General features: G+C 41.4%; 2 protein-coding genes across 2 annotated transcripts; both read left to right on the forward strand.

The window, feature by feature from the left end:
* The first annotated feature begins 793 nt into the window (after window positions 1–793).
* Window positions 794–4772, forward strand: LOC133718370 (protein WUSCHEL-like). The gene is made up of 2 exons (XM_062145204.1): window positions 794–2405; window positions 2495–4772. The coding sequence occupies exons 1-2, from the start codon at window positions 1817–1819 to the stop codon at window positions 2710–2712; spliced, it is 807 nt and encodes a 268-aa protein (XP_062001188.1). The 5' UTR covers window positions 794–1816; the 3' UTR covers window positions 2713–4772.
* Window positions 4773–8209: 3437 nt separating this feature from the next.
* Window positions 8210–11252, forward strand: LOC133718612 (protein WUSCHEL-like). The gene is made up of 2 exons (XM_062145478.1): window positions 8210–9821; window positions 9911–11252. The coding sequence occupies exons 1-2, from the start codon at window positions 9233–9235 to the stop codon at window positions 10126–10128; spliced, it is 807 nt and encodes a 268-aa protein (XP_062001462.1). The 5' UTR covers window positions 8210–9232; the 3' UTR covers window positions 10129–11252.
* The last annotated feature ends 4421 nt before the right edge of the window (window positions 11253–15673 follow it).

The following is a 15673-nucleotide window of genomic DNA, read 5'->3' on the forward strand; positions in this document are numbered from 1 at the left end:
CTCCCATGACCACGAAATCATTTCTAAAATGTCCTCGGAAAAATAATTTAGATTTTTCGGGGTATTACAATCCACCCTCCTTAAAGAAATTTCGTCCCGAAATTTAAGCGTAAGTCAATTCCTCTTGATTAAGGTTGACCTAACCATCGAATCTCCATCATTCCCAAAGTTGTAGTAATCTACAAAGCCACAGCCCTTTGTATAAAAATACATTCCTATGGCCACTAAATCCTTTCGTCACGATGTAAATTCACAAAACAACTGCTCAACATCACTCCACATCAATTACACAAAATCATCACGTGGATCATCACAGAGATCATCACTTAGATCTTCACAGAGATTATCTCATAGATCCTCACATAGATCATCACCCTGTACTGGCATACAAGCACAGTAAAGACTCCCACAAAGCGTTTCGCTACTCCATTAGCATCACGGTAAATCTCTATAGTAAAACTTAAGCATGCACTATTCTACACAACAATAGAGATGCATCACTCAAAACAAATCATTCTCAAAAGCACGCCAATAAAACATGTCACCCAGTGATGATGACTTGGGCTTGCTCAATCCTTGGGCTAAGCATTAGGGCTGGCCAATTGGGCCGAAGAAACCGAACCATTCACATTTCGAACCGGCCCGAACCAATTTGGGTTTAACATTTGGGCCTACCATTCGGGCCGAACAATTGGGCTTAACATTTGGGCCTACCAATCGGCCCACCGACTTCCAGCTCGGCTACGGTATGAAATTGTACATACCGTAAGTATACCGTATATATGTATGCATACCGTACAGACCGTATATACGTATGCATATCGTACAACTGTATATACGTATGCATACCGTACAGACCATATATATGTATGTATACCGTACATACCGTATATACGTCCGTATATCAAGCATATACGAGATCCAAAAATATTTGTAAGAGGTAAGGTTCGAACTCCCGACCTCGAACACGAAGGTTTTGCTCCCAACCACTGAAGCAAGAGCTGCCTTCATTAATATATGCTCACGTGTTATATTTATTATGTCATAAGCGACATAAATAAAATAACAGGGAAGGCAAGGTTCGAAACCTCAACCTGCCGCACGAAACCTTTTTCCCCCAACCACTGGAGCACAAGCTGTGCTTAATATAATGTGTACAAATGTTATACTTATTATGTCATAAGCGAACATAATAAAAATAAACGAGAGGCAAGGTTCGAACCTCTGACCTCTTGTACAAGAGCCTTGCTCTTCAACCACTAGAGCACCAGCTGCTCTCGTTACTATCCATGCAACTTCTTTTATTTATTCTATCATAAGCGATAGAATAACAACAAACTGTCGGTACACTCCACGTGCCACGACACGTCTCTTCCGTGATTTACGGAAAGCAAATCACTTTCGGCTAAAGCTGTCTGCCACAGCGTCTCGAGGTTCGGCCTGTCCCCTTACACGCTCTCCACGCGCCAACAACTTTTCCGGGTTTTCGGATGACTTTAATCCAACGCGTAGATTGAATCTCAGAGATCGTCCATCCAACGGTGGAGATCTGCTCACCTCGTTCTATAAATAGGTGCATCCTGGAGAAAAACTGTTCACACCAAAGAAAAGAAATTTTCCCCAGCCATTCTCTCTCAAACTCTGCAGTCTTCCTCTCGAAACTCAAATCCTTTCTTCATCAATTTCAATCCTTCTCTTCTGATCTTCTCTCCCATTTGAAGATTCGATTTCATCTTTCCTCTGAGAATCTCAGATCTCCAATCACCAGTTCAACAACTCCAATCCTTCTAACAAAATCTCCCTCAAACACTAAACCATGTATTCCTCGATATTCACATCCTCTCACCTCATGACCCAAGAGCCACGAACTCTGCAACTAATGGAGCTCCAAACCCCGCAACAAATGGAACCACAACAACAGCAACCAACAGAGGAGGGAGGAAACACCCAAGCAGCTGGAAGTAGTGCCAACATGGATTTCTGGCGAAGCCGTACCAGATGGATTCCTACTCCAGAACAAATAAGAATCCTCAAGGATCTTTACTACGTCAAGGGATTTAAGTGCCCATCTACAGAGCACATTCACGAGATCTGCCTCCAGCTGAACCAGTATGGACATGTTGAGGGTAAGAACATTTACTTTTGGTTCCAGAACGTCAGGGCTCGAGAGAAGCAGATGAATAGGTGTAATCAGGCTGCTCCAGTGCCCATGGGAACTAGTTCTCTTGGTACTGGTGGATCCATCGATCTCAATTTTGGGTCCACTGGTTCTACTGGTGCTGGTGGATCCATCGACATCAATTTTGGGCCAGCTGGTGGATCCATCGACATCAATTTTGGGTCCACTAGTTCTACTGATGATGGTAGATCCATTGATCTCAACTTTGGTTCCACCTATTCTACTGGTAATGAAGGATTTCTTGATTTAAATTTTGTTTCATAATCTTCCTCACACTTCAACACTAATACCAGTACAACTCTTTTGGCACAACAGGAGGACAAACATCCCTACAACAACGAGGAGGAGATCACCAGGAGGTTCAAACTCTTCCTCTGTTCCCCGTGCACGGCGAGGACGTCTTTGGTAACCTGAAGACTACTTCCGAGGAAGGTAGCGCATTTGGTTACTATTCTGGTGGCTCAGGCGGTTACCACAGTGGCTCAAACGTTTCTCTTGAGCTCAGCCTCAACCCATCCGGAGCTGCTGACTAGGCTTAGTATAGAATAGTCCTCGTTTCCCTTTTTGTAATATAAAATCAATAAGATTGTGTGCATGTTTTCTTTTCTTTTTGTTTAACCAACAACAACACCAAGGATCGAACCTTGGTCACTCAATACTCTTTTCAAAACCATCGAGAACTCTGCTGCACACATCTTTCATAATGATGCAATAAAACAATCACTCAAAACCTAGCAATCAATTAAGTCACACAGAGGTCAAGCTAGTATCCTCTGAGTCAAACCAAACACAATAATTTCGTCGCTAGAATTAGGGATTAATAAAGCTAAACACTTCCTGAGTTAGTTAGGAAAAACCCACATCTTTAGAGTTACACTTACAACTCTAAAAAAAATCTCGATCATTCCATCTATCAATTGCTTCAACAAGCAATATGTACCATCTTAGCATCCACTAATCGATACTGGTACAACACTCAGTATCTCACCCACGAATCACCTCACTGCTCATTTGGTGGTAAGTCAACATCTAGTGGTCAAAATTCTGTGATTATAGCACTTCACACTAACCACGTCATAATCCATAATCTGTCCTCACAACAGTATCTGGCCTCATAAATTAGTTATACAACCCTAGCACTCCTAGAGTTGAAAACAACGTTATTACCTAAGCTCATACATCAACACAATGTCTCTTCACAGTCAATCCTATCACGAGGTCATATCAATCTTTCCATAAGTCAACCATACACAAAATCCATCATAGTAACAACGAATTATGCATCACTACTCAACAATAGTCAGTGAAGCAGCACTCCACAATAATTTCCAATACCATCCGCAGACCTCAAACCACACCCCGACATTTAGCTAATATATAGTAGCTATCCTAAACACCAAACAACTGAGCATGAATGAATGCTCCATTATAACACAATTCCATCACTAAGCAACCAATAACTGCTAAGTATTCTTCAACTCAAAACATCTGCATATCCAACTAATGGAAAGTATCACAACTACTAGTCAAATACTCGTAACGACTTTAGATACAAGCATTGGTCAAACACCATGACCCCAACAACCAACGACTACAATGCACATAAGGATACTGTTTTTCGTGGAAACCATCCTCAATAACTCCACCAGAGTTTAATCCAAAGGTTCCCATTCCTCAAAGGTTATAACTCAAAGAAGCTACACAAACTCCACCACTTCACTTACAAAGTCAACCTATGCCATGATCACTTAACATACTACCCTTATTAAAGGTAACATAAGTATCTCCCAAATTACATCACTACACTCGTACACCAATATAGTCTTGAGAATTCTGTCTCATAATCTCTCACACTCCTATCATCTTGAGTTGGTGAGATCAATTCTCTTTTCAACTATTCCTAGGGTCTTAATCTCTTTCACCATTTCAACCCAAGAATAACATCCATCACATCAACTACAGGTAGACTAGGCAACTCAACCTCTAATGCCTCCACCTCATCCTCAACTGTCTCCATAGAAAGATCCTGTCCCTACATCAGACTCGACCTCTACCTCACCGACTCATCAGAGTTAAATCCAGAGGTTCCTATTCCTCGAAGATCACAACTCGCGGAAACTAAACTTATTCTAATACGAACTTAGTAGACAACTCTACCGTCCTACGGACTTACACGTTGTCTAGACCCCATACTAAGACATACCCAATGATTATACCAGTACCGAAGAGTATATGATGGGGATCCGCTGCAGACGGGCCATCACTCGGGAGGTACTGATTATCACCAAATATGTACCTTACGCTCTGATACCAAACTGTCACGCCCCGAATTTTGAATAACCAATTCAAATCCGAAACATGAATAAACAATTAATACAAATACGTTCTGAATTTTTTTCTCACAAACAAACACACCACTCGCCACTCAACACAAAAACTCGAAAACCTCGAGTTAATTATTACAATTCACTCTTACAAAGTAAAATTGCAAAGCTCTAAATGAGCATAACAAACCTCACAATATAATGCTGTAATTCACATAACACTACTCTAAGCAGCCCGATCACCGTCCTGGTTCTCCTGACCTGTAGGATTTCCCACTACACAATTTGAATAGTGTACCGGGAGTTGCAACAACACAAAACCCGGTAAGCTTTTTACAGCCAGTATGAGTAAACAAGAAAGAACTGTTGATTTTAAATTACAATTCTTATAACTCAACAACACAACCAACAATCTCAACATCCACGACGCAAACGTCAAACCCATTCAATATCACCACTTTGGTCTTATCACACAACACTATCACCATTTTTGGTCCTATCTCACAACACTATCACCACTTTGGTCCCATCCCATAACACGTTAGAGCTCTAACTGCCTCGTTACCTCTGACACCTTGGCCTAGGGTCAAGCAACGGCAAAAATACTTCGGTTAACACTATAACCGTCGCGCTTTGGACATCCCCGTCCTCAGCACCATATACTTCGGTTAATAATAAACCGTCGCGCTTTGGACATCCCCGTCCTCAGCACACAACTTCGGTTAATAATAAACCGTCGCACCTTGGACATCCCCGTCCTCAGTACACAAACACTCCGGTTATCCTTAACCGTCGAACTTCGGACACCTCATCCTCAGAATCCTACATTCTCTAACTCTATACATCCTCCAATGTAAATCATGAATATTAACAAGAACTCATCAATCATGTTCATCACATATAAATATGGTAAGTTACATGTCAATTCATGATAATTTAATCATCCCAATTCCACACTCTTCAATGTCACACCATTCACATATAATCACGTAAATATATATATACGTAATTATCCGCTCAGGGATAATCACTAATACCAACTATAGTTCACATGCAATAAACCGAGAAATTCATTTGTATAGTAAAAATCATTTTACTTACCCATGGACCGTAGTTGATCAAGTCCATATGATTTTAAAACAAATATTTATTTCATAAATATTTTCACGCAATTACGACAAAATAAGGTAATTAAATTTATTCGGTTCGTAATATGAACCACGTGAGGTTTACTCACCTCTAAATTCCCGCTGCGTCTTCTTAACAGCTCAAAATACAATTTCACGAATCGTCCGCCAAATCAAACCGTCGATCACCTAATCAAACATGACCTTAACTTAGCAAATAACTCAAAAACATAATCAAACGACAATCCAACGGTCGGATTGAAATTAAATGATGATCCAACGGTCGGATCCTCACGGATCGCCTTCCTAATCACTGTTTTGCATTTATACGAAGATCCAACGGTCGGATCTTCACCCATGACTACACAAAGCCACTGGGACTGTCATAAGATCATCATATCAAAACTACAAGTCCATCTGACGGTACTAACTTCACAGATCACAAATCTAACGATCGAAATCGATCTAAACTTAAAAATTCATAACTTAATCATACGATATCCAAAAATTGCGTATAATATATCGAAATGATCGTATTGAAATATAGAATCTGAAAATGTACAGAAACCATATTTTTGATCCCCGGAGGTGGCCGGAAAGGGCCGCCGGAGTTAGTGGCAGAGCCGCCGCCGACCACCACCAATGGTGTCGGGGCCGGGCTGCTCTTCTTCCTCTCATCATGCTTGACAACTTTCATAACTAGCACGAAGTCTGAAAATGACCTGAAGGGGTCGAAAATTACCTTGAACAGTATGAAGGTGGCCGGAATTTTCCAGAAACCGGTGAGAAACTGCAGAAAACGGCGAGCTCCAATTCGACGTAAAAACGTCAATTTAAGGCTTCGATTCCTTCTGAAGAGTTGTTAAGAAACTCAAGAAGAACTCACTGGTTCAAGAATCACAGAAAAATATGGTCTGTAGCTCGAGATATACCGATCGAAAGCTTCGGTGGTCGGAAAAATTCCAGAATTTTGCAGAATCCGGCAAGGCTTGATTTCGACGTCAAAACTTCAATTTCAGGCTTCGATTCCTTCTAGAGAGTTGTTAAGAAACTCAAGGTGAGTTTACCAGTTCAAGAATCACTCAAAACGATGCACTACAACTCGAGATATACCTATCAAAAGCTTCGGTGGTGGTGGAAAATTTCCAGAATCCGGCGAGCTCCGACGAACGTGAATCCGATCACTCCAGGTGCGATCCTTCTAGAATGATGATCAGAAGGTTGAGGCGAGTTCAGGGAGCTAAGGATCGTGAGTTTTGGTGGCCGGAGCTAGGAGAAAACCGGCGTTGACCGATTTTTGTTTCAAAGTTTGCGGCTCCGACTGCCGGATTTGAGGCCGTTCCGGTGGAAGTGATCACGTCTAGCAGGTAGGCGGCGTCGAGGCGAAGGCAAGGGAGGTGGTCTGGTGTCGATTGGTGGCCGGAGGAGGGAGAACTCGGCCGGAGAGCTTTGCTCTGTTTTTTCTGGGCTCGGACGCGCGCAAGAGAGAGAGAGTTCGGTTTCCAGAAATGGAACTGAAATTATTTTTGGTAATTTCCAAAAATGGCAGCTTTATACTAAACTGGAAACTTTTTCAAAAAAATCATAACTAATTCATACGAACTCTGATTTTTGCATACCACATATGCACGAGATCGTATCGACGAGCTCTACAACTTTCATGAAGGAAGTTTTCCCCAATTATGAACGTATAAAAAGTCAACTCCTTTGACCTCCCCTAAAACGTTCAGTTTTCGAATAAAAATTGTTCGAACCAATTTCACCACTCCTCCAAGCTTCATACTTTCTCCCATGACCACGAAATCATTTCTAAAATGTCCTCGGAAAAATAATTTAGATTTTTCGGGGTATTACAATCCACCCTCCTTAAAGAAATTTCGTCCTGAAATTTAAGCGTAAGTCAATTCCTCTTGATTAAGGTTGACCTAACCATCGAATCTCCATCATTCCCAAAGTTGTAGTAATCTACAAAGCCACAGCCCTTTGTATAAAAATACATTCCTATGGCCACTAAATCCTTTCGTCACGATGTAAATTCACAAAACAACTGCTCAACATCACTCCACATCAATTACACAAAATCATCACGTGGATCATCACAGAGATCATCACTTAGATCTTCACAGAGATTATCTCATAGATCCTCACATAGATCATCACCCTGTACTGGCATACAAGCACAGTAAAGACTCCCACAAAGCGTTTCGCTACTCCATTAGCATCACGGTAAATCTCTATAGTAAAACTTAAGCATGCACTATTCTACACAACAATAGAGATGCATCACTCAAAACAAATCATTCTCAAAAGCACGCCAATAAAACATGTCACCCAGTGATGATGACTTGGGCTTGCTCAATCCTTGGGCTAAGCATTAGGGCTGGCCAATTGGGCCGAAGAAACCGAACCATTCACATTTCGAACCGGCCCGAACCAATTTGGGTTTAACATTTGGGCCTACCATTCGGGCCGAACAATTGGGCTTAACATTTGGGCCTACCAATCGGCCCACCGACTTCCAGCTCGGCTACGGTATGAAATTGTACATACCGTAAGTATACCGTATATATGTATGCATACCGTACAGACCGTATATACGTATGCATATCGTACAACTGTATATACGTATGCATACCGTACAGACCATATATATGTATGTATACCGTACATACCGTATATACGTCCGTATATCAAGCATATACGAGATCCAAAAATATTTGTAAGAGGTAAGGTTCGAACTCCCGACCTCGAACACGAAGGTTTTGCTCCCAACCACTGAAGCAAGAGCTGCCTTCATTAATATATGCTCACGTGTTATATTTATTATGTCATAAGCGACATAAATAAAATAACAGGGAAGGCAAGGTTCGAAACCTCAACCTGCCGCACGAAACCTTTTTCCCCCAACCACTGGAGCACAAGCTGTGCTTAATATAATGTGTACAAATGTTATACTTATTATGTCATAAGCGAACATAATAAAAATAAACGAGAGGCAAGGTTCGAACCTCTGACCTCTTGTACAAGAGCCTTGCTCTTCAACCACTAGAGCACCAGCTGCTCTCGTTACTATCCATGCAACTTCTTTTATTTATTCTATCATAAGCGATAGAATAACAACAAACTGTCGGTACACTCCACGTGCCACGACACGTCTCTTCCGTGATTTACGGAAAGCAAATCACTTTCGGCTAAAGCTGTCTGCCACAGCGTCTCGAGGTTCGGCCTGTCCCCTTACACGCTCTCCACGCGCCAACAACTTTTCCGGGTTTTCGGATGACTTTAATCCAACGCGTAGATTGAATCTCAGAGATCGTCCATCCAACGGTGGAGATCTGCTCACCTCGTTCTATAAATAGGTGCATCCTGGAGAAAAACTGTTCACACCAAAGAAAAGAAATTTTCCCCAGCCATTCTCTCTCAAACTCTGCAGTCTTCCTCTCGAAACTCAAATCCTTTCTTCATCAATTTCAATCCTTCTCTTCTGATCTTCTCTCCCATTTGAAGATTCGATTTCATCTTTCCTCTGAGAATCTCAGATCTCCAATCACCAGTTCAACAACTCCAATCCTTCTAACAAAATCTCCCTCAAACACTAAACCATGTATTCCTCGATATTCACATCCTCTCACCTCATGACCCAAGAGCCACGAACTCTGCAACTAATGGAGCTCCAAACCCCGCAACAAATGGAACCACAACAACAGCAACCAACAGAGGAGGGAGGAAACACCCAAGCAGCTGGAAGTAGTGCCAACATGGATTTCTGGCGAAGCCGTACCAGATGGATTCCTACTCCAGAACAAATAAGAATCCTCAAGGATCTTTACTACGTCAAGGGATTTAAGTGCCCATCTACAGAGCACATTCACGAGATCTGCCTCCAGCTGAACCAGTATGGACATGTTGAGGGTAAGAACATTTACTTTTGGTTCCAGAACGTCAGGGCTCGAGAGAAGCAGATGAATAGGTGTAATCAGGCTGCTCCAGTGCCCATGGGAACTAGTTCTCTTGGTACTGGTGGATCCATCGATCTCAATTTTGGGTCCACTGGTTCTACTGGTGCTGGTGGATCCATCGACATCAATTTTGGGCCAGCTGGTGGATCCATCGACATCAATTTTGGGTCCACTAGTTCTACTGATGATGGTAGATCCATTGATCTCAACTTTGGTTCCACCTATTCTACTGGTAATGAAGGATTTCTTGATTTAAATTTTGTTTCATAATCTTCCTCACACTTCAACACTAATACCAGTACAACTCTTTTGGCACAACAGGAGGACAAACATCCCTACAACAACGAGGAGGAGATCACCAGGAGGTTCAAACTCTTCCTCTGTTCCCCGTGCACGGCGAGGACGTCTTTGGTAACCTGAAGACTACTTCCGAGGAAGGTAGCGCATTTGGTTACTATTCTGGTGGCTCAGGCGGTTACCACAGTGGCTCAAACGTTTCTCTTGAGCTCAGCCTCAACCCATCCGGAGCTGCTGACTAGGCTTAGTATAGAATAGTCCTCGTTTCCCTTTTTGTAATATAAAATCAATAAGATTGTGTGCATGTTTTCTTTTCTTTTTGTTTAACCAACAACAACACCAAGGATCGAACCTTGGTCACTCAATACTCTTTTCAAAACCATCGAGAACTCTGCTGCACACATCTTTCATAATGATGCAATAAAACAATCACTCAAAACCTAGCAATCAATTAAGTCACACAGAGGTCAAGCTAGTATCCTCTGAGTCAAACCAAACACAATAATTTCGTCGCTAGAATTAGGGATTAATAAAGCTAAACACTTCCTGAGTTAGTTAGGAAAAACCCACATCTTTAGAGTTACACTTACAACTCTAAAAAAAATCTCGATCATTCCATCTATCAATTGCTTCAACAAGCAATATGTACCATCTTAGCATCCACTAATCGATACTGGTACAACACTCAGTATCTCACCCACGAATCACCTCACTGCTCATTTGGTGGTAAGTCAACATCTAGTGGTCAAAATTCTGTGATTATAGCACTTCACACTAACCACGTCATAATCCATAATCTGTCCTCACAACAGTATCTGGCCTCATAAATTAGTTATACAACCCTAGCACTCCTAGAGTTGAAAACAACGTTATTACCTAAGCTCATACATCAACACAATGTCTCTTCACAGTCAATCCTATCACGAGGTCATATCAATCTTTCCATAAGTCAACCATACACAAAATCCATCATAGTAACAACGAATTATGCATCACTACTCAACAATAGTCAGTGAAGCAGCACTCCACAATAATTTCCAATACCATCCGCAGACCTCAAACCACACCCCGACATTTAGCTAATATATAGTAGCTATCCTAAACACCAAACAACTGAGCATGAATGAATGCTCCATTATAACACAATTCCATCACTAAGCAACCAATAACTGCTAAGTATTCTTCAACTCAAAACATCTGCATATCCAACTAATGGAAAGTATCACAACTACTAGTCAAATACTCGTAACGACTTTAGATACAAGCATTGGTCAAACACCATGACCCCAACAACCAACGACTACAATGCACATAAGGATACTGTTTTTCGTGGAAACCATCCTCAATAACTCCACCAGAGTTTAATCCAAAGGTTCCCATTCCTCAAAGGTTATAACTCAAAGAAGCTACACAAACTCCACCACTTCACTTACAAAGTCAACCTATGCCATGATCACTTAACATACTACCCTTATTAAAGGTAACATAAGTATCTCCCAAATTACATCACTACACTCGTACACCAATATAGTCTTGAGAATTCTGTCTCATAATCTCTCACACTCCTATCATCTTGAGTTGGTGAGATCAATTCTCTTTTCAACTATTCCTAAGGTCTTAATCTCTTTCACCATTTCAACCCAAGAATAACATCCATCACATCAACTACAGGTAGACTAGGCAACTCAACCTCTAATGCCTCCACCTCATCCTCAACTGTCTCCATAGAAAGATCCTGTCCCTACATCAGACTCGACCTCTACCTCACCGACTCATCAGAGTTAAATCCAGAGGTTCCTATTCCTCGAAGATCACAACTCGCGGAAACTAAACTTATTCTAATACGAACTTAGTAGACAACTCTACCGTCCTACGGACTTACACGTTGTCTAGACCCCATACTAAGACATACCCAATGATTATACCAGTACCGAAGAGTATATGATGGGGATCCGCTGCAGACGGGCCATCACTCGGGAGGTACTGATTATCACCAAATATGTACCTTACGCTCTGATACCAAACTGTCACGCCCCGAATTTTGAATAACCAATTCAAATCCGAAACATGAATAAACAATTAATACAAATACGTTCTGAATTTTTTTCTCACAAACAAACACACCACTCGCCACTCAACACAAAAACTCGAAAACCTCGAGTTAATTATTACAATTCACTCTTACAAAGTAAAATTGCAAAGCTCTAAATGAGCATAACAAACCTCACAATATAATGCTGTAATTCACATAACACTACTCTAAGCAGCCCGATCACCGTCCTGGTTCTCCTGACCTGTAGGATTTCCCACTACACAATTTGAATAGTGTACCGGGAGTTGCAACAACACAAAACCCGGTAAGCTTTTTACAGCCAGTATGAGTAAACAAGAAAGAACTGTTGATTTTAAATTACAATTCTTATAACTCAACAACACAACCAACAATCTCAACATCCACGACGCAAACGTCAAACCCATTCAATATCACCACTTTGGTCTTATCACACAACACTATCACCATTTTTGGTCCTATCTCACAACACTATCACCACTTTGGTCCCATCCCATAACACGTTAGAGCTCTAACTGCCTCGTTACCTCTGACACCTTGGCCTAGGGTCAAGCAACGGCAAAAATACTTCGGTTAACACTATAACCGTCGCGCTTTGGACATCCCCGTCCTCAGCACCATATACTTCGGTTAATAATAAACCGTCGCGCTTTGGACATCCCCGTCCTCAGCACACAACTTCGGTTAATAATAAACCGTCGCACCTTGGACATCCCCGTCCTCAGTACACAAACACTCCGGTTATCCTTAACCGTCGAACTTCGGACACCTCATCCTCAGAATCCTACATTCTCTAACTCTATACATCCTCCAATGTAAATCATGAATATTAACAAGAACTCATCAATCATGTTCATCACATATAAATATGGTAAGTTACATGTCAATTCATGATAATTTAATCATCCCAATTCCACACTCTTCAATGTCACACCATTCACATATAATCACGTAAATATATATATACGTAATTATCCGCTCAGGGATAATCACTAATACCAACTATAGTTCACATGCAATAAACCGAGAAATTCATTTGTATAGTAAAAATCATTTTACTTACCCATGGACCGTAGTTGATCAAGTCCATATGATTTTAAAACAAATATTTATTTCATAAATATTTTCACGCAATTACGACAAAATAAGGTAATTAAATTTATTCGGTTCGTAATATGAACCACGTGAGGTTTACTCACCTCTAAATTCCCGCTGCGTCTTCTTAACAGCTCAAAATACAATTTCACGAATCGTCCGCCAAATCAAACCGTCGATCACCTAATCAAACATGACCTTAACTTAGCAAATAACTCAAAAACATAATCAAACGACAATCCAACGGTCGGATTGAAATTAAATGATGATCCAACGGTCGGATCCTCACGGATCGCCTTCCTAATCACTGTTTTGCATTTATACGAAGATCCAACGGTCGGATCTTCGCCCATGACTACACAAAGCCACTGGGACTGTCATAAGATCATCATATCAAAACTACAAGTCCATCTGACGGTACTAACTTCACAGATCACAAATCTAACGATCGAAATCGATCTAAACTTAAAAATTCATAACTTAATCATACGATATCCAAAAATTGCGTATAATATATCGAAATGATCGTATTGAAATATAGAATCTGAAAATGTACAGAAACCATATTTTTGATCCCCGGAGGTGGCCGGAAAGGGCCGCCGGAGTTAGTGGCAGAGCCGCCGCCGACCACCACCAATGGTGTCGGGGCCGGGCTGCTCTTCTTCCTCTCATCATGCTTGACAACTTTCATAACTAGCACGAAGTCTGAAAATGACCTGAAGGGGTCGAAAATTACCTTGAACAGTATGAAGGTGGCCGGAATTTTCCAGAAACCGGTGAGAAACTGCAGAAAACGGCGAGCTCCAATTCGACGTAAAAACGTCAATTTAAGGCTTCGATTCCTTCTGAAGAGTTGTTAAGAAACTCAAGAAGATCTCACTGGTTCAAGAATCACAGAAAAATATGGTCTGTAGCTCGAGATATACCGATCGAAAGCTTCGGTGGTCGGAAAAATTCCAGAATTTTGCAGAATCCGGCAAGGCTTGATTTCGACGTCAAAACTTCAATTTCAGGCTTCGATTCCTTCTAGAGAGTTGTTAAGAAACTCAAGGTGAGTTTACCAGTTCAAGAATCACTCAAAACGATGCACTACAACTCGAGATATACCTATCAAAAGCTTCGGTGGTGGTGGAAAATTTCCAGAATCCGGCGAGCTCCGACGAACGTGAATCCGATCACTCCAGGTGCGATCCTTCTAGAATGATGATCAGAAGGTTGAGGCGAGTTCAGGGAGCTAAGGATCGTGAGTTTTGGTGGCCGGAGCTAGGAGAAAACCGGCGTTGACCGATTTTTGTTTCAAAGTTTGCGGCTCCGACTGCCGGATTTGAGGCCGTTTCGGTGGAAGTGATCACGTCTAGCAGGTAGGCGGCGTCGAGGCGAAGGCAAGGGAGGTGGTCTGGTGTCGATTGGTGGCCGGAGGAGGGAGAACTCGGCCGGAGAGCTTTGCTCTGTTTTTTCTGGGCTCGGACGCGCGCAAGAGAGAGAGAGTTCGGTTTCCAGAAATGGAACTGAAATTATTTTTGGTAATTTCCAAAAATGGCAGCTTTATACTAAACTGGAAACTTTTTCAAAAAAATCATAACTAATTCATACGAACTCTGATTTTTGCATACCACATATGCACGAGATCGTATCGACAAGCTCTACAACTTTCATGAAGGAAGTTGTCCCCAATTATGAACGTATAAAAAGTCAACTCCTTTGACCTCCCCTAAAACGTTCAGTTTTCGAATAAAAATTGTTCGAACCAATTTCACCACTCCTCCAAGCTTCATACTTTCTCCCATGACCACGAAATCATTTCTAAAATGTCCTCGGAAAAATAATTTAGATTTTTCGGGGTATTACACGCGCATCTCCGCTGCCCTACAGCTCCTTCGGCCAGCCAACCAACCACCGAACCGGGCACATTCCGGACTAATAGCAGCAACAACGTTCGACCTACCTTCCTGCAATACTCGGAAGCAACCAAAATCCTTTGCTACCATCACCACCGAGCCATCCAAAGCACCTCCATCAATCAACAATTGTCCAAGCTTCCAAAAGTTCAAGAATTCAAGACTCAAGGTTTCAAGCTTCAAATTAACCAAGTAAGTATTTATAATTAAAGTTCCCGCTTTCCGTACTTTAATTTCTTCTTCTTTTTCTTCGGGGACTTGCAACCTCCCTTCTTCTACATCCCACCTTTCTTATAACGTGGGTTCGATTCTTGAAAAGCGGAATCGTAGGGATTCACGCTATTAACAAACTAAGAGCGTCTGAAAGCATCGATTTATGACCATATTAAACATCATTGTTTCGGTCTAATCCAAAATATTCTTCGAAATCGATTTCTTGGTAGCATAACTCAGAAGTCTAACCAGGTGGCTCGTTTCATACACTCCGGTTACAATTGCAAAAGTTCATGAGGATAATGCAGGTCAATTTCAAGTTTTGAAGCTGCAAAATTATTAGTTTTTTTGTGGAGGGGATCATGGGTTCGCCAATAATGCTTCCTTCCTTCTTGTCTAAAACATGCTTGGAATACTCAGTGGGCTTTTGATGGCACATCCCTCACTTGAGAAACGATTTCATGTTTGTATTATTATTATTATTTTATTTAAAATTTCTAATCACCATTG

This window comes from Rosa rugosa, chromosome 6, assembly GCF_958449725.1.
Source record: "Rosa rugosa chromosome 6, drRosRugo1.1, whole genome shotgun sequence".
Classification (NCBI taxonomy): Eukaryota; Viridiplantae; Streptophyta; class Magnoliopsida; order Rosales; family Rosaceae; genus Rosa; species Rosa rugosa.